At 34.2% G+C, this 21241-nt stretch overlaps 1 protein-coding gene across 1 annotated transcript in view; it reads left to right on the top strand.

Moving 5' to 3' along the window:
* Positions 1–21241, top strand: part of LOC128222854 (neurogenic locus notch homolog protein 1-like) — a 97852-nt gene that overhangs the window by 27386 nt on the left and 49225 nt on the right. The window contains 4 exon segments of the mRNA XM_052932002.1: positions 12915–13051; positions 13494–13634; positions 14431–14635; positions 15799–15932. Of these exon segments, the coding sequence (XP_052787962.1) occupies positions 12915–13051; positions 13494–13634; positions 14431–14635; positions 15799–15932 (617 nt within the window).

Below are 21241 nucleotides of genomic sequence, written 5' to 3'. Positions count from 1 at the left end.
TTTCATTTTAATGGGATGCCAATATAAAGTTAGGGTTTTAGCCAGGTTTCAAAAATAACAGGCTGATGTAGAAAATGGACAGGGTGCTGTTGATCAAAAGTCACATTGTTTCAGGCAGTAAATAATTAAATCAATATGAATTATATAGAAAATGTTAAAAATTGTGCTTATTTGGAGAAATATTAGGTTTCAACTACTTATTGTGTAAAGTGTATTTCTAATAAGGCACGCGGGTGCAGAAGGGTGCTTCCAAAAAAAGGACGGGTGAAGCACCCTCTTATAACCCTCTGAAGCCCTTATAATAAAGTGCAGCTGCTCTTATAAGAAAAGGTGTCTTTTATCAACATGATTTTATAAATCTTTTCAAGTAAACACTGGGTTAATAATATTTAATATTTTTTTCATTCTGCTTGTCAAAATTCATCATTATGAACTGTTAAATGTTGATCGTTATAAACCTATCAATATCGCATTTTGTGTAAAATAATATTCAATTCAAAAAATTTGGGGACTACTTTATTTGCGTGTGCCTAAATGTCCTGCCAGATAATATTCAATATTTGTTGAGTATTTCGTTCAACACGGATTTATCAGTATTATCGTACAGCGATAAACTGACTATCAGAAATAATAGCATGGAGTTGGAAAAGATGACATTGTCAACGAATACATCAATACTTTGTTTTTATTATAGTTTCAATGCAAGGGTGCTCCTCAATGGTTTCAGACCGCAGATATTTGATTTAATCGAGATGTTTAGCTTTTGGGTCTCGGTGATTTCAAGTCTGTGGAGGAATTTGTGGTGTATAAAGGCTGTCCATACCTTGAAAATCACCGTTACTTTAACATTTCCTCTTGTACCATCTGTCGCCAAATTCACCTGTATGCAAATTAGGTCCTAGAGATCATTTTGGTCCCTGCGTAGACAAATTGTTTGCATTAAGCACAGCATGACAAATTATAACCCAGCTTTATTGTATACCGTCTGCATGCAATCTGCATACATTCCTTTATTTAAGAGAAGGTCAGATATGCTGAAAAAGTGGAAATTTTGCAGAATATTAATTGTAGTATTCTGAATACATGTACATGTACATGTATGTGGGAATTTAAGAAAAATGATCCAGAATTATTGTGATAGTTGGTATCTGTGTCGTCATAGTGGTGTAAAAACCTAAATCTCAGCCATATCTTTTTAAAAAAAGTGCAAGAATATTTAAAAGTAAAATGTTGCCACTGACAATATGCACATGTATTACACACACCGTAACTCAGGCATCAATAGTTGTCAGGTTACCGTATGCCACTTGCACTAGCAGATCCAGGGGGTGGGGGGTCCTTAAATTGTCCCCAGCTAACTTTTAATTTCAATATGGGCAAGTAAAATAATGAAAAACGCCCATAATGCATCATTTCAGACTAGAAATTGTTAAAATTTTGTCTGATTTGTGTGACTGAAAAAAAACCTGACAAGTGTTGGCAGTTGCTCATAAGGAAGATATTCTGTTCCAATATTGTCCCCTTAGGTTTGTTTGAATGAGCTGATTGAAATCTGATGTCATCTTATTTAATTGAAACTCTTGATTTCAGCATTGTTTTGTTAATTTTGCCACAGGGGTTCTTAAAGTGCCAAAATGTTTTATGGATTTTCCAATGATTTCTGAATTTTAAGGGGTTTGTATCCAGAGACAATGACTTGTAATTATTAGATTAGGGTTCTGGGCATTTCATTAAGGCCCCCAGTGATGTAATTTGGGGTTGATTAAGGGAGCAGATATGTCAATATTTTAACAATAAGGGAGCTTTGTTTCAGATTTAAGGGGCTATAAATGAGTGCTCAGAATCTGAATTAAAATATTTGATACAAACTCATCTTAATTTATACCTCTATCCATACGGGAACTTAATTAATGCATATCTAATTTATTCTTATGCTCTGATTTAAATTGCATTCTAAATTGCATTCTTTCTTAATTCATATCTAAAATGATTATTGTTTGAAGATGTCCAGAAATCTTCATAAATGGTACATTCAGTTAAGAACCTTTTCAGAATATATTCAATAAAACTTATCAACATTACAACGAAGTATTGAAAGTGTTAGTTGATATTCAAAATAATAATTAAAAAAATGCTTTATGATCAAAGGTAAATTGTATAAGTTTTAACACCCTTGCCCTACAAAGAGTCACAATTTATTGCTAACTTTATTTATTTAAGAAAAGATGCATTGTAATCAAGAAATATAAACAATTGAATAATTTAGTTTAATAAGGATGACATTCGTAATTTATTGCCGTATCATGTCTGTATTAGAGACAGCCAAACAATCAGGAATAATAATGAAGATGTTTTCATGATCGCATATTACATTACTGGTTTAGTCATACAGACCTAGTTTAATCTCAAAATCAAATGACTTTAAAAGTAATGATGATAATTATTAATTGGAAATGGAGGGCTAAATTGTCTTGTCAGTGTCAAGGGCACAGTGACAGTCACATAAATGTTCTGATACAATGCATTTGAGGTCATTTCCATAAGAATTAGCGGGTAAGACTGAAGTTTTGAGAATCAGAGTTGCAGAGGAAGATTTGCTCTTCGGTAACTCTTTGCCAAAGCCCGTGTCACACAGTGGTGAGTTTCAGTTACGAGTTGTTGCGAGATTCAACTTGCCTAAACTTTATAGGTGTCGAGTTGGACTCAAAGCCTAGTCGTTGCATGTTGAAAACTTGTCTCTACATTAAGAAAGTACTCAACATGCAGTGGTGAGAACCTTAAACAGTTTAAAATTGTTGTACCAGTTTTCGTCTCATACACATCTCGAGGACATGTGCTAGGGGTGTCTAACAAACATGAACACTTGTGGTAGACATATCTTCACCTGTCGCCGCTTCTCTCGCTGCGTCAAAAAGTTGTTCGACAATCTACGACTCAGGAGGACATTATTACAATCTCTGCTCGAGATTCGTTCAAGTTGTTGTGAGTTTGTGCATACCCCTTCGACATAACCTCGATATTGTTGCAATTTCCGGCGAGTTCAATATAATATATCAATAAAAAGCACTGCATCATATCTCTTAAAGATTTTAAACAACAAACATCACTGTTTTTACAAGAGATAAACCATTGTTAGACTAGTCATGCCTTCGAAGAGAAAGGGAAAGGTTCCGTTAAGACTGATGGTGGCTTTGGAACAAGATGTTGAGTCACCATCCCCTGCACCAAAACCACATTTGAATAACAACACAGAGCCGGAAGGGGAAGATCCAGCAGCACCATCTGTATTTATACCCAGTTCCCCATTTGTCATCCTTTCTTGAACATTATCGTAGCTCATTCTCAATAACTCGTCATGATATCGTGCACATATCGGCAGAAATCTCTGTGGTTGTCGAAAGAGTGAGGTACACAAATCATACCGATTTTGCTTAAACTAGAGTTTAACAGAAGAATCTTGTACTCCTCTCATATTCACATGGAAGAGAACTCGAGCTGTCAAACTGATGTTCCTAACATCGGAATCTGCGGTCATCTCGTGGTATTTTTGGCGATTTATAATTCACAAGCACTCGTGGTAACTCGCTGATCTAAGTCGTGACAGTGTGACAGGGTCTTAAGACAACAGCTCACATTTCAAAAGAGCTTTCTGTTTGAAATAGAATTAGTTTAACCAATATAAAATAGCAGCATGAATATAAAATTGTTCAATCTAAAAGAAGCAGAGCAGCATAAATCAGGTTTTCGAGAAGTCCACATGCTTTGGCAGTTAGTTTTGTATGGAGATTTTTAATGAGAAAAAAACAGTTTTTTTTTCGAAGGACATTTTTTGTAACAATTTCATACAATAGCAAGGGAGTTGGCTACAGAGTGCTCTAGAGCTTATCAACAAATTTTACACGTTGGTGTTTAAGGCAGGTGTTGCGTTGTGTTGTTGTTGTTTTTGTTGTGTTTTTTTATTTCTACTTTGATTGTTATAAAGCATTTTGGAATTATTTACACCAAACTGGACACACCCTCTCGCCTCTCGCACCCTTTTGTGTTGATTGTAATATTTCTAATTTTTGTTTTTAATGACTAATATTTGTTTAAAAGATGTAAAAGATAACATAATTTGTTATTGAACGATCAAAATGCCAATTTGTTTCAGCATTGATTGGTGAAGACAAAGCCGTCTTTATTTATATTCTTATGTCACTGCTACTGTTCCGATACGTACAGTAAGTATAAGAAGATAATCGTTCATGATAAATGTAATTGAAGTATATAAATTAGCCTAATGTTGAAGTAATTCTTTTTGTGATACGCCTCTCCAATGAAGTCAGTGATTTTAAAACTGATGACTTATTGAAAATAATGTGTGTCAGGTAGAAAGATAACTTATTGTTTGATTAGAGTATTGTTTCAAATTATTATCTCCAGAAGTTCAAGTGTTATTTTGAATGATTGGTGTGTCTACAGATATATTAGCAAAAAATAGTTGACTGTAAGGTATTTAGAGCACAAAAATAAGTTATTTAATTAAGGCTGTATATAAGTAGTTGATATTAAACAAAAAACACTTTTGTAGTTCATTGCTTCAAAGAAGCCAAAAAGAGAAAAAAAGTATTTTGTGCACTCTATTTTGTTTATTATTTTATGTGACTTAGTTGATTCATTTACATGGCCATGATGTCACACTTAATGATGTACTTACCGAGGGATATAATTTGTTCAGAAGGTCATTGATCCAATGGCTATTGGGACCAGGGATATAATTTGTTCTGAAGGTCGTTGATCCAATGGCTATTGGGACCAGGGATATAATTTGTTCAGAAGGTCGTTGATCCAATGGCTATTGGGACCAGGGATATAATTTGTTCAGAAGGTCGTTAATCCAATGGCTATTGGGACCAGGGATATAATTTGTTCAGAAGGTCGTTGATCCAATGGCTATTGGGACCAGGGATATAATTTGTTCAGAAGGTCGTTAATCCAATGGCTATTGGGACCAGGGATATAATTTGTTCAGAAGGTCATTGATCCAATGGCTATTGGGACCAGGGATATAATTTGTTCAGAAGGTCGTTGATCCAATGGCTATTGGGACCAGGGATATAATTTGTTCAGAAGGTCGTTGATCCAATGGCTATTGGGACCAAACAAATAAAATGTGAAAAAAAATAAAAAAGAAGAGTTAAAAAGGATTTGGTTGTTACTTTATTTGTTTTTAATTAACTCTCCAGTTTCAAAATTTGAAGTCAGGACATCTCGACGCGGCCTCAAACCGGCTTCTTAAAACCCAGCTTCAATGCTTCTGCTACAAAGGTCAATAATCGACCTCTTTGACCTCCATTTTTGGCCTAGAGCTACCCCATCTTCTCTCCAAAATGATTTGAGCCCTTCAGCTACACTGTCTATCACATCCCAGGCTATTACCCAAGTTACATAATATCTTCTTGTATTATACACCTTGTTTATATGATTCAGCTCTGGCATAGATTTTTTAAATTCATTTTTCTGATGTAATTACTTGTGTCCATGACACTGAAAATAACCTTTTAATTATGATCTTGCACTACTGTCCAAAAATAATTTCATTTATAAGTTTATCAGTGGTTTGTAGGCTACGTTGGGATATCATACAAAAAAATATCTCTGTTATGTTTGATAATTTATCTCATGTTTTGTTTGATCATTATCCAAAATCGCAAAACAATTTTGCAAGTGCGCCTTTCGGTGTCAAAACGCTGATAACGTATTCATTCATGATATTTATACAGATTTGTTGATCGCTTTATAAATATCTGCATGTTGTCAAAAATGGCTTCCTCTGTCTTCAATTGTATTGTTTATTAGTTCTTTTAATACTTTGTAATCCGAAGGAGGAGAAAATCTAAAATGGGTGATTTAATAAAGTTACATGTATTTAGCTAATTTTCAGATTTCCAGCTGTCACTTAAAAAACTAAATTTGATATCTTAATTATTTTCAACAGTAATTTAAAGTGCCCTGACAGTCACGGAATGGCAGACATAAACATGTTTTAGAAGGGTAATGGAAAGGAAAAAAAGTAGTCCCCTTGAACTTTTTTGTGAAATTAAATTAAAAGTTGTTTAAATTTACCGTCAAACTGAGAGAGCAACTCTTCAACAGCTGAGGAATTCAGCGCCCCGCTGAATGGCTGCTTTTACGCGTGAAATCTTTTGTTCGATAATTACATCGGAGCAGGTATGACAATCGACCAGGATGGACAAACCCTACTGGGGTCGTCAATGGCGGAATTCAGTGTTTTTACACCTCATGTATTGTCATCAAATGAGGCAATGTCGAAGCTCTTTTGTAATTTGTGAGGAAATTGAAAAGCAAAATGAAGAAATTTAAAAAGGGACTTAAGGATGCATGGCTTTAAAGGATGTTGAGTAATGGGGCACAATTATTTTAGAAGTTTTTTGACACCTAAATTATATGAAGGGTCATTGGTGTAATTTAGGGGCTGTTGCCTGGCTTTAGAATGTCAGCATACGGCATAAGTGATGCAGTTATATAGTTATGTCGTACTTGCATCTATTTATCAAATATGAATAATGTAGTAATTGCACCATAAATTGTTGCATTATTTCATTATCTCAGAAGATATGCAGTCGTTTGTCAAATAAATAAAAAAATGTCCAGTTATTTATGAATTATGGTTGCAGAAATAATTGCTGACGGTTACAAGTGGTTTCACATACAGTATTTCCCCTTTGAATAAATGTCCAAGGGGATGAAGCATTTGTAAACCGACATACCATAATAAATTTTCAGTGGGTTGTCTCCCTTACATTTAAGCAGATTTTAGGATCTTTACAGTGCTTTAACTCATTTAAAACATAAATAATTGAACATATTTTGCTGTATTATGATGTCTCCTTGTTGGCAGTGCATCTGCTGATGGCATTACTAGAAACCTATTCCCAATTGTACTACTCTTAGGCTAAACACCACCAATTTTTACTGACAAATTTGTTTTTAATGCTAAAGTGTCTGACAAATTACATGCACTGGGCCGACCTTTATGGAAATTTTGTACATTTTAAATTTATTTTTTAACATTGTACTGTCAGTATTTAACTATTTTAATTGAATTGTGCAAAAAAAAGTAAGTTGTTTTTTGGTGGCTGTTGAAACAAAGTTTTGTTATTCTTTGTTTTAGCTGGTAGACAAAGTGTTTTTCCATTAGACTATAAATATATCCGTAGTAAATAAAACATAATATTTAACAAGTTTATAGTATCTTTTGTCTGACAATGCATAAGGTGTCAAGTAATTCACATTTTATGTTCAAAACGATTTATATTATCACCTATTCTCAAAAATGATGTACGTTTTCTGCTAAGAAAATGCCAAAATATGCCATAAATATTATGCTGTAAGTGCTATTCTGATTTTAGAAGAATTGCTGGAATACTACAATTCTGATATTTGTATTGCATATGACTGGTGGAGTACATTTTTAAAGCAAAAGTTTCATTTGTCTGGAAATTGTTACAGCTTTTGAATATGTTCCATGTTGAAAGCCAAAGAATTTGAAGTATGAAGGGTGTTACTTATTGTTAATAGTTATGATTATAACCCTCTTAGCTTGCTTTTCAATGAAATAAGGTTATAATTATTTCTTATGTTAAAGCTGCAGTCACACAGATTGACAGTTTTAGCATTTTTTATTATTTTGTCCCGGAGTAAGCTGATTTTGGCATCAGTATCTTTTATTCAGTTAAATAAGATAACTCGCAATGGAACTGATCTAAACTGTTTATAAAACTGTTGGAAATGTTATTTTTCTTAAAGCGTATGTTATGCTTTTAGCTATAGAAAATTAATTTTCGAATGTAAAATAAGGACATTCCACGACCAAAAAAACAGTATTGATGAAAATTAATGGTCAAACTGTGAGAGTGCAGCTTTAAATCTATCTTTGTTTAATTTTAACTTTTTTACATGAAAATGAAGCAATTTTAATTAAGCCTATTTAATAAAATTTGCATTACATGTGCAAAGCAATTGAAACTTTTGCGATTAGATTCTGATAACTTGATGATATTTCTACATAAAATACAATTGTCGATTTACTTGTTGTGGACATGTGGGCACTGTAAGGGCTTTTTCTGCCCATTTTGGGAAAAAGACCCTTGACATTTTGGGAAATTTTGCGTCCTGAAAATGCGGAAATTGGGAAATTTTACAGTGAAAACAAAAAGCTGTCTAGTCTCTGTGAATTAGGAAATGATTTAATATTAGTTTATTTTCCCTTTAAAAGACCCACAATGGCTGACATATCAATCCTTGGGGTGTAAATATCTATTGCAATAAATCATGACAGATAATATTTCATACTCATCACTGAATGTGATGAAAATCAATGATTTCTGAGTTCAATTACCAAAAAATCTTCACATTACATAATTTATTAGGATGTTGAAAATGAACCAGTATAGGTAAAAAGAATTTCTAATTTTTGGATTGGGATTTTTTTCTGAAGATTGGGAAAAATATCTTATATTTTGCTTTGGGAATGGGTCCGATAGTCGGACCCGTGGGTACTATAGAAAAAGCCCTGGGGCATATCAGTCTGAAAAACATTTTGTCCAATTTAATATCAGGATTGTAATGTGAATTGGGCAATAAAAGTTGGGTTTTAAATTTGAGCCCCGAAAGACAAATTTGAATTCATTTCTTGTCTTTACTCTTCTTATTCTTTGATTGAAGATCAGAGTACACCTGTCGAAACGTTTTTGTTCTTACGAAAGTTATTTATGAGTGTTTTATTGCAATAATTTGCACATACTTTCATAACAAACACAGCAAGAATTTTTAAGGTGTACTGTTGCAACTTATTGTCATGATTCATCAATTTATTAGAAAGATAATTAATAGAACACCTGAGAACGCCCGTTCGCAGCCCAGAAATGTTTCGGTTTTTTTGGCGTCTGTGTCAGCAGCATCATTGTGCAAAGACTTTAACCTTATTAGTGTGTTTATTAAAAAAACATTTCAGATAATCGAATAAAATGGTTTAACATCTTACCTATGACAATTTGCACAAATGTATCATTGCACATTACTCTGACTTCAATGTGTTCTTTTTTGAGCCCCAAAAGTTTTGTTTTAACACCCTGACATTAACTGACAATAGTGTATACATTTTTTCCTGTACATCCAGCAATATTATCCTGCTGACTGCCTTTACTGTACATAGGCTGTTGAATGGAAGATCATGTACTGTTGGATGGAAGATCATGTACTGTTGGGTGGAAGATCATGTACTGTTGGATGGGAGATCACATGCTGTTGGATGATGGAAGATCATGTACTGTTGGATGGGAGATCACATACTGTTGGATGATGGAAGATCATGTACTGTTGGATGATGGAAGATCATGTACTGTTGGATGATGGAAGATCATGTACTGTTGGATGGGAGATCACATACTGTTGGATGATGGGAGATCATGTACTGTTGGATGATGGAAGATCATGTACTGTTGGATGGGAGATCACATACTGTTGGATGATGGAAGATCATGTACTGTTGGATGATGGAAGATCATGTACTGTTGGGTGATGGAAGATCATGTACTGTTGGATGGGAGATCACATACTGTTGGATGATTGAAGATCATGTACTGTTGGATGGGAGATCACATACTGTTGGATGATGGAAGATCATGTACTGTTGGATGATGGAGGATCATGTACTGTTGGATGATGGAAGATCATGTACTGTTGGATGATGGAAGATCATGTACTGTTGGGATAGAAGATCATGTACTGTTGGATGAAAGATCATGTACTGTTGGATTGAAGATCATGTTCTGTTGGATGAAAGATCATGTACTGTTAGATGGAAGAAGAGTTGTACAATTATCTAAAGTTTGCTGTTGTCCTGTTAGCACACTCATTCCTCACCTAGGCTACCCATGTTTGATTCCTGGCCTGAGCGCATGAGAGTTTCGTTGGTGGTCACCTTGCCGGACGAGTGGATTTTGCACTGGGTTCTCCAGTTTCTCCCACAAAACATGACCATCCTCTCTTGCAACAATGTGCCAACGAGAGTGACTTAGTATAAGTTAATAATTAACTTTCTTTACAATAGTTGTAAAAAAGATAAAAGTATATACTAAAAGTTGTTGTCCTTGTAAAAGTTATTTATCAGCCTTGTAATAAAATGGTGTGCACAAAATTTTGTAACAAAAACAGAAACAAATGTTATGTTGCACATTTAGTCTTATATTCATAAATGTCATTCATCATTATTAGAAAGATAGTGAACATAAAAGTACACCTGAGAATGCCAGTTTACAGCTCCAAGATGATGTTTTGTGGTATTCTCAATTCCACTGATGGAGATGGTGTGTCATGGTTGTTTTATAGCTAACGTCTGTTTTTCAAAGAAAAACGTTGACATATTTTGATATTCTTGGAGTAGCTCAAGGGTATTTAGATGTTGGCATTGTGAAAACAATTTAACTGCGGTCATAACTCAAAATCAGCTCAAGATATTAACATGGAACTTGGTTCACATGTTGCAAGAGACAAAATGTGTGTACTTGTTGCAAGGCCTATAATTCCTGCTGTTATATTTGTTGAGTTAAGTTGCCCTTTCTTGATTAAGTAAACAACCACAGGCAAGTGTTGGCGGTGATCTTGTTTATTTCATGACATTACAGAGGTTGCACAACAGTACTTGTACGTGTACCTGTTTGTTCGTTGTACGGTAAGCATGGACTTCATTTTGTCTTAAGTAATCCAGGTACGTGTACATTGTACACAATTAGAAAATTCATGTGTTACAGCACGAGAATAGTTTTTTCAGCTTACAAGTACAAGTTTAAAGAAATACTTTGCGTATTAGTTTTAAACTCGACTCCAACATTCACATGTACGTCTAGGTAGACGTACAAGTTCATGTTTTTTTTTGCAACCTTTTCTGTTCTCTTGAACTGACAAAAAATGACATGGTTGTCTTTTAGTTAAAATTACTTTTGCAATAGGTTATACCCCAGTCATTTTAAGTGTCTCATTTTAGCCGCCATGTTTAGCCATGTTGGGAAATCTGACCTTCTCATGCCCATTCACCACAACATACTACGAGATGACAACAATGTAGAAAAACTGCGACAGGACTTGAACAACCTGTTTCCTTTAATGTGTTGTTAGAATGTAGATGTATTTTACTTGGCAGTCAAGAAAGTACATATTTGTACTTACTGTTTGAATCTTACTGTTTGAATAAAAACAGTAACTTGTTCATGAAAGAAAAAGGAGTAATCATTTGTTTTGGTGGGCTAGCCAGCACATGCTGGGTTCTATAAACTGAACGTGGTTGCAGCCTCTGGGCAATGAGACATAACAAGATACAGCATAGAACAAGGCACAGCCTGCCAACAGCAAAGTTACAGAATCACGACAGCAAAGTAAAACCTGACTTTGATCATATCATAGCGGGACTACTATAGGCGACAATGTGGCTAGCAGCATTAGATTTGTAAATATTTTCGGTCCAAACACGGCACATTGGCGTAGTGATATGTTACAATATTGATGGGATATTTAGAATCTTATTATCAACTTTACAATAAATAAAGGAAGAAGAAGAACAAATGATTACGGTTTAAATCGTGGTGGTCAAAACACTGCACAACAGCATAGTGTGACACTATTCCTTAGCATTAAAAAGCTTATTACCAGCCTCATCATAATTAAATGAAGGAAGTACTAGAACAAATGATTATGGGTTTTTTAAATGATTATTGCTATGTGTCTAAATGCAAGCATAGTTTTATCACTATTTCACGAGATATGTCTGAGATGTTCTGAGCTGTATATTGGCACAGATTTGATAAACACTAGGACTTTGATGACTATATAATAGGAAAACCTATTGTGCCACATGTAACAGGGGTTAATAGTAGTTGTCTAGACTGGGGAATAAAACACAAACTTGTTATTAAGTACACATTCTGCACACACTTGAGCAACAATTATTGCACCATGTTTTTCGATATTGGGCGGTGGTTTGTTACAATTTTTTTTTTTCCAGAAGTGTTTATAAAAAAGATCAATCAGCGGAGTTAATGAAAAATACTTTAGCTAAGTCTCTGAGGGTTTATTAATGAACTGGTATGAAGAAAAAGTTACACTGAGGTTGAAGGGACATAACAAAGGACTTTGTAGGTTCTCACAGATAAAAGGCCCGGCTAATAACTGGAACTCCCTTATTGCCCAACAAAATTAACTTGTACAAGGGAGGTAACTCAAACAGTGAACATGAAATGTCAGATTAGGTTTGGTCCCCTTGCAAAGCTTGGAATTATTGTTTTTATTGAAACAATATTTTACATATTTATTTACTTCGTTGAATAATGTTGCTAATGTTTTGTTTTTGATAAAACTTATCTTTATTAGCTGGATTGTGAAGATACTTAGAAGCTAATATGGATCATACCGAGTCTAATTCCTGGTTGAGTTTAATTCCTGGTCGAGTTTAATTCCTGGTGTAGTCTAATTCCTGGTGTAGTCTAATTCCTGGTAGAGTCCTTTTAAGAGGCTGAGAGAATGTGTCCCTAGTGGAGCTTTAAACCATTATGTGAGAGGTGGAGACCTGGGCTTGTATTATAATACATCTCAAGTCATTATTTACTAAGTCATAAGTTGAGTATGTTACATATCATATGATATAATAGCTTCATAATATCTCATATACTTTATTTGCGTTGATATGGCTGAAAATACAAACTTTTATGATTAAAACCACTGATAGTTCTGTTTAATTATGATTATGAAAATATTAGGAAATTTACTTAATGACTTTGATGATATTTTAGGAATACTGCCCCAGTACAATAAGACGATTGTCACTGTCATGCTAATGTTTTATATTACTTTTTTTCCAGATGTGGGGCAAACTATGTCGGAGAGTACTGTCAGACGGTGAACCCGTGTCTCCATACTACCTGCCGCAACAACGCCACCTGTCAAATCATCACCCTGGCCAACCATGACTTTGCCACAGAGTGTGTCTGCCGACCTGGTAAGTAGTAGTTTTAGCGCTGCTGTAAAGTGAGGTTGTTTCTTGGTATTATATAAATATTATGTCTCATTGAGGGTGAAATTAGTATTAAATAGCAAAACAAGAAAAAAATAATGATGGCCAAGTTGAAAGCTAAGGTTGACATTGATTATTTTATGCTGTAACTTAACATTTGTTAAGTTTAATCAAGATGCATCTATTTTTTGAAATGTGTGTGTGTCTACATGTAATTTACAGCAGCCAAATTACATAAGGTGTTTATGTAATTTGACAAAAGTACAGAATGCCTAGTTATGTCTATATGTAATTTGACAGCAGCTTCGTAACATGAAGAATAATAATACAGAATACCTAGTGATTTCACAGTGGCCAAGTCATGTGAGGTATTTTCATGAAATTAAATAATGATTTTCCAAGTAAATACAATTTTTTCTTCTTTTAGGTTACACGGGCAGTCAATGTGAGAATGTAGTTGAATCAAGCGCGTGTTTCGCCCAACCGTGTCTACATGGGGGAACGTGTTATAACACACACAGCACCGATCTCATGCAGTACCGCTGTGAATGTTACCTCGGGTATATGGGTATGTAACAATATTGGCGAGTGTAAGAGGAGTTATCCAAGTTTGCACAAGCTGCACTGGCTTGTAAAAAAAAATCTGAGTTTATATATTATTTATTTATATATTCAGGCTATATGATATCTGACTCATAAACCTAATGCTGCTTAAGAGTGCTCAGGTACACCTGTTTCTAACAAAAATGAGGTTATGCCTGGAATTTTAAAGTGACGCTCTTATTCAAAATCAATACATTCACATGTAAAACAAACATAAATTTTTACTGATAAACCTTTAACTACTCACTAAATAATGCATTTATGGAAAATATTAACTACTGATAACAAAATTGTAACTGTGTATTTAATAGCAGAGTGCGCAAAAATATTAAATGATTGGTGAATGCTAAAAGATTTACTGTGGTCTACTATATTCTCATAAGGTAGAAATAGCATGTTTTATGCTAATTTCTTCCAAATTAAACTCGGTATCCTCCATAAGAACCATTGTTTTCGACATTTATTCATCCTTTTTGGAATATTAGAACAGTATTATTAATTGTGGTAAATCTTTTCTAGGAGTAAGAGTGCATCTTTAAGTCTTATGATCTTTATTGAAATGAGGCCTTGGCTTGTTTGAAAATGTTTTGTTGATGCCCCTTAAAATAAATGAACCAGGGCATTTAACCTGAGACCTTCCTATTTTCCGCTCTGCTATCTCTACAGCAGAAACTAGACAACCCCATTGGAAATACATACATTGTGATTTCATGGCCTGTCCAAGATTCCAATATCTGAATATTATACATGCATTCTTGCAGGTATGAACTGTGCTGTCATCGACTACTGCATAACACAGCCATGCAGTAATGGTGGACAATGTAGGTCACACAGCCAGGGATTTTCTTGCACCTGCAAGGCTGGTTTTCGTGGCGACACATGCAAGGACGACATCGATGAATGCATGGAAAATCCAAGTTTATGTATGAATGGTGGTATCTGCGAAAACAGGAACGGATCATTTTTGTAAGATTGATTTTATAGGGTCATGAATTGAATAATTGAATTTTATGTGTAATATGGACTGTAAGACTCAAGGGAGAAAACCCATTTTGGTTAGTTCGAAGTTGACAAAGTGAATGATCTTCCATTGGTCATCAAGGGAGCAAACCATGTTTGTCTTGGCTGACAAATTGGATTTATTTCCCTTGGGTAATCAAGGGAGATCAATTTGTTGTTTGTGATATACATTTTGAAAAAGGTTGCCTCCCTTAGAAGTAATTATATTACACACTCTGTAATAGTACACATTTGCATCAAGTCATGGGAAAATTGCTCCCAGTTAATTAATTATTAAAGGATTTGTAAATAACTGATGTGTAAATTGGTTTTAAATTTCTGTTTCCTTAATTAAGATTGTCAGATGAATACACTGATGAAAAGATCTAAATAGTTCCCCCAGCCGCTTTAATGTCTTTACACTAGATTTAGGGTGTAACCTTTTTGTTCCCAATAAATTTTGACTTACAGATGGTTGGTAATGACCGAATAGTTGAAACAAATAATAGAGCATTTACAAGGAAAGATATGTAACTACAAAACGCAGTCTCATTTCTGATATTTACAGTCACAGATTTAACTACTGTCATTTAAAAAGAGCTGTTAAGTGATAAGATTTGAAAGCCTTCTTTTTGTTCATATTATTTTCCAGCATAGAACAAAACTCGATAGAAAATGATGTTCAACGATGCATAATAAATCATGTTTGCTCAAATAATTCTATGCTGTTTATAATAATACAGATCATTAACGTTTGAACAATGTTTAATAAACTGCTGTATTATTGTCAAACAAGCACCTTTATTGAAAACGCAGTTATACTTATTATACTTGATTTTACTTTTTTTACTTAATTTACTTATGTAATTTAATGGATTTCTTTATTGTTATATTGGGCTGAACAGCATATTACCATTTCAGCTGTATGTCTGTGAGGGTAGTACCGTGGTGCATTGTGTGAACACCTGTACTTGTTTTTCTGACCTTGTACAATTATGATGTACATGTATAAACCATTTCAGCTGTATCAGTATGGCATGATACTGTGGTTCATCATGTGAACACCTGTACATTCTGTGTTACCCTGACCCTTGTCAACAACTATGTTGTACATGCATTTACCATTACAGCTGTAACTGCGACGTGAGTTACCGTGGCACGTTATGTGAAGAACCATACATTCCATGCTTCCCTGACCCTTGCCAACATGGGGGGACCTGCCTGACGACTTCTGCCATCACCTACCAATGCACCTGTCCACCAGGTAAACCATGGTAACAATGTCTGGCAAAGGCTGCCATTGTAGGATACTTGTTGAAAGTCTTGTCCACTTGATGTCTGTTGAGGCTTTTGTGCAAGGACATCTTGACTATGTTGGAATTTCTATAAGATGTAGAATGCATGGGATGGCTTTATTAGGAAGGAGTTGGATCCTGTTAATTGAGGCTGTTCCTTAATCATGTGTCTGTTATGAGCTGTCAACAGCGCATCATTGTTAACATATTCAGATACTTGATCTTTGTTCTAAAACTTTATATTCTCTGTATGTGAGAAACTGTCAGCAAGTTGGGATTGTCATTTTCATTTTCAAGTTTCTGTTTTCTGCTTAACTCTGGATACAATGATACAATCAGAAACCACACTTTGATTTTCATGACTTCCGCCTCTTAATATACTGTTGTCATTGTAAGTGGCGATGATGAGGAGATTTATTCAATGGGTAAATAGAAGTTCAAGTTGCATAATACTTATATATAATATATTTTCCATTGAAAGTCCAAACCTTCTTGCCAAAAGGGTAAGGGCTCTAAGTGACAACAATAAAATAGCAGATGCAACTCTGATAAGCCCGTATGGCTGTTAATTGTTGATACAAGACTATAAGAGGCCCACTTGTAGTGACACATCTATGTATGAGGGTTAAATCATGTTAGGGCAGATACATCCAGGCTAAGTGTGTTGTTCCGATGTCACTGGCAGGCCTCTTGAGAGTTATCATGACATGACAAGGGGCTGTTTTGGGTGGATGTGTGTGTGGGTGGGGAGGTGGTGGCGGCGCAGCTTGTCTATTCATAGTTGAAAGTTATTATGATCTCAATCCAGTTTGTCCTGTTTACTATTATGATTTAGAGAATAGAGGTATATATATATTAGGGATGCAAACGAATATTCAAATATTCGATCAAACGTTCGGTATTCGGATGTCAAAATCTGTATTCGAATATTCGATGTTTTGTTGAATTAATAAATTAATAAATTAATAAATTTTTTGCCTACAACTGTCATCTTCGTCTGTCTTGTTTTTACAACGATGGACCCGTAACTTAGTGCCAGAGGTTTGAACTTGATGAAACTATAGTCTATACACGCGCCATATCGGATATATTATCGGGAACTATAAACAGTCCCCGTAATTTTGCATTTACTGGCTGTTAGACAAGTGACATCAAACACATTCCAATTATTTTGGGAACATTTAAGATCGGCCTTTATACCAATGTGTTGTCTTCACTGCTAATCAAGCTTGGCGATATTGCGCAAATCGCCTTGATGATTCGAGGGAATGTGCTAGTTATGTGCTTTAAACTGTTTTCCATGTTTCGATACAACGCTCTTGTGTTGAAAAGTAACTGTATGGTTTAACGTTTAAGGATATATGTCCTGTATTGTTGTACAATACATCAGTCAAAATCGACGTTTGGCCATGGTTGGTGTCATTTTCTATAAATATATTTCGTAGACATCATTCCAAGAACGAGGCTGCAAGTACCACGTTGGCACGTATTGTCATTTAACAGGGATAAAATGAAATTCCCCAATCTTATTTTGCATTGTTTACAAAATTCGCAGAGGAATTGATATAGTTAGTTTTTTGTTTAAAATATATATCACTTTTTCTTGGGATATATTCTGTAAATGGGGAAATTCAGAGGCTAATTTTTTGGAACAATAAGTGTCCGCCGCGTGTACCGAATACATCAAAGAAGGGTTACAGGGCCCTGGCTATTACATTAGTGAATATTAGCTAACTACAATTCTTAAAGAATCATTTTGGTATTCAAATATTCCATAGAAAGAATTACCGAATATTTGAATATCAATATTAGCTAACTACAATTCTTGAAGGATCATTTTGGTATTCGAATATTCGATCGAAAGAATTACCGAATATTCGAATATCAATTTTGCCATTCGTTTGCATCCCTAATATATATATGTCATCGGGGCTCAAGCCATGCCTTCATTCATTCTAAGCATGAAAAATGAAAAACCATTATAAATGAACTGTTAGATTATCAATCATGTTTTTTTAAATGGAGTCGTGGGTGACCTTTTTTTGGATATTGTTAGATAATTGTTTTTCATTGAATATGTGTTCATGTTCTTTTTTATTGCATAAGATACCATATGCATGTGTTTCTAGTTGAACCACGAGCACGATCGTAATAATTCTCCTTTTTTTACATGTGAATGTTTACATTGACACCGGTTGGTATAAATAAACGCTGTTCCCAGACAGTACTGGACCTATGCGAAATACAGACCCTAGTTCAACATTTATATTTCAGTCAATAATATTTAAGGGGCTGCAGAAAAAAGAGGGGGGTGGGGGCGGGATGAAAATCTAGCAATTAATTTATAGTCGCCTAAGTAGCTAGACACTTTTAATCTGGGACATCTTGTAGGCCTTAAAACATGGCTAAAGTTGTGAATGGGTGGATGATCTGTATAAATAGAACTTTGAAAGGCTGCGATCAGGCTCCACCCCATCACATAAATATCCCCATCATTTATGTCATATCCCAATCTCATTCTCAACTCATTTAACTACATAGCATTGAAAGTTATTAGAATCAGATATGCTTTTACACCCTTTTAAAGCTGCACTCTCACAGATTGAAAGTTTTGACAAATTCTTAATTTTTTGTATTGGAGCGAGCCATTTATGTGAAAATGCATGTAAACTAGTCATATAAGACTGCTGACAAAAAATTAGATCGCAGGTCTTTATATTTAAGTTAAAAAATTGATGCATTTTTCTAAAACCATTAGTAACGCTTTTAACTATAAAACATTAATTTGAAAATCTGCAATCTGATCTTTTGTCAACAGTCTTTTATCACTGGTGTGCAGATATTCACTCAAAAATTTGCTCATTCCAAGACAAAAAGTTGTAAAAACAGTAAATCTAAAGAGTGCAGCTTTAAAAGCACATTCTCTCATAAAATATGTTAATCAAAAACTTTGGTCTTGATAATGATATTCTTCAACCATAAATGAAATTCAGAGAACAATTCATTTATTATAACACATGCAAGATTTTGAATCATTAGTTATCATGTTTTCACATTGAGAATGAGATTTTCACTTTTATATTTGGACCTGCTGTCAATAATTTTTGGTCAAACTAAACTGGGGTGTTTTCTGCCAGTAATTGTTAAAATAATCAATTTGTCAGTGATTTAAGTCACATACACCAATATTTATACTTAATTCATGTACAATCTTATAGTGTCATTTTCAAGTAATATTGTGACCACAACTCGATTTATTAACTTAATTACCGCTTATTCTACAGTGTGGTCTGGTCTCTGACATTATGAACCACATTTTTCTATTTATGGTCAGTGCTTGGGACGACACTTTCAGTACAAACATTTTTCCCGTGTAACTTTTTCGCAAAACCAATCTTTGCAGGAAGTGTTTCACACATGTTTCGATTGTTTTCAAGAGGGAATGACAATCGTTCATGCACGGAGTATGGGCAGATTTCAGGGACTGTGGTCACCTAAACATCTGATAGGAAGTTGGCATTCCAACTAGCACTTATAACATACTTGTTATGAGAGTGTATTAATTAAACGATATAAAATCTTAATTATATATCTACATCTTGAAGAAAGTTTTATTTATTTATCAATAGTAAAAGTGATTAATAAGAAAAATTTAAAAAAAAGAATGGAAACCTAAAGGTTTTTCAACTTATTGTTGTTAGTGGTCGACATTTTTTTTTGTCCAATGAGAAGGTAGCATTGCTCATTTTTCCAATTAATTTTTTTTCCCAGTAAATCAGCTGTCAGCCGTTATTGATTTAAATCCGATAAAGCAATAGATATGACCATTGAATGGTGGCTGGACCTTTAAGTAGGTAGTTTACAGAAGAAAATGTAGACCACTAAAAGGTTAAAGATCGTTTGTTTGTTCTTACACAAAATAAATGGTTCTGGACTGCATCAAACCATTTATTTTTGTAAGTGCATACTAAAAACCTTTAACCATTTCCTATTGGATAATTAACAAAATAAAATAAAAATATGAAGCATTAATGATAAATTAGAGCATGCTTTTTCTTCCCAATTTGATATCATTTTCTAGAAAATTGCCAAAAAAAATAAACTAAGTGATGTGAAAGTGTACCGAATCTTGAAGGCACCGTCTAATTTAGCCCCTGGATTAATTTAATGATACTGATGCATTTTTAACAGAACCAGACCCCTAAGCTAAGCCCTGTTTACATTTCTTCTATACTTGCTTTTTACATGGATGTTTGAAACTCAAAGATGTGGTAATTTTCTGGCATTTTTGCTTGAGCATTTTTCATGGCGAGTCAATTTCCTCATTCTGGCGTGGTCTGAGATTTTTTGTTGGGAGTTTAATTCAGTGCTTACAGAAGTCTTATTTCTCTTTTGAAGGAAGACCAGATTCTAGGGTCCAAAAAGTGTGACAAATTTCAGATAATAAATGCTGTTAAAATGTTCTGTGATAATCATGTTTGTTTAAAAAAAATGAGCACCTATTGCATCCATAAAAAAACCTGTTATCTGTTAATATTCAATAAAATAAACAAAAGTTATCTGTTGATATTCAATTAATTACCAAAAGTAAAAAAACAACAACAACACTTGAACCTTATATGGCGACTTTTTTGGGTAAAAAAATCATGTTTATGAAAAATAATTTCCTTGACCGTTCTGCGTGTGCAATTCGCTGAACTTTTGACAGCCGCGTGCATTATTAATAGCTCATCATTTAGTTCCTACACTGACAATCATCCAATTTTAGCAATTTTGACAAACATTATGCGAATTACTGGACCACCTGTTGCATTTTAACAGTTTTCCTCTTTAGTGTAGGCATTTACTGTTAAAATGTCAAAAACAAGCTGTTTAACTAATGGTTGTCCAATTTGCTGAAAATATTTGTAACTTTTCATTTTTCACCTAAATGTCAACAACAACCATTATTTTGCAGATTTTGACAAGTCATCTAAAAATTGATGGACAGTTGGATATTAGTGTTATCTAACCTATTATCAGTTTAGTGATCTTCGACCCCTAGGGACTTAAGTTTTCTTTAATGTTACTGTTATGTTGATAAAGATATTAATTTTCTTGCAGCCTGGTTATTATAATGTTGAAAACCATATTCACTTATCTTTTCAGTTACACCACTCAGACAGTATAATCTTAAGACCAAAATAAGTGGCCGCATGACTTTGTATAGTACTTTAAAGGGACTGTACTCCATATGATAAAACAGCGAAAAAAAAGAAAATTGTCGAAAACTGACATA

This window comes from Mya arenaria, chromosome 17 (genome assembly GCF_026914265.1).
Source record: "Mya arenaria isolate MELC-2E11 chromosome 17, ASM2691426v1".
In the NCBI taxonomy this organism is placed as follows: Eukaryota; Metazoa; Mollusca; class Bivalvia; order Myida; family Myidae; genus Mya; species Mya arenaria.
Note: the sequence above shows the minus strand (reverse complement) of the source record. Positions and strands in the feature narration are given on the sequence as shown.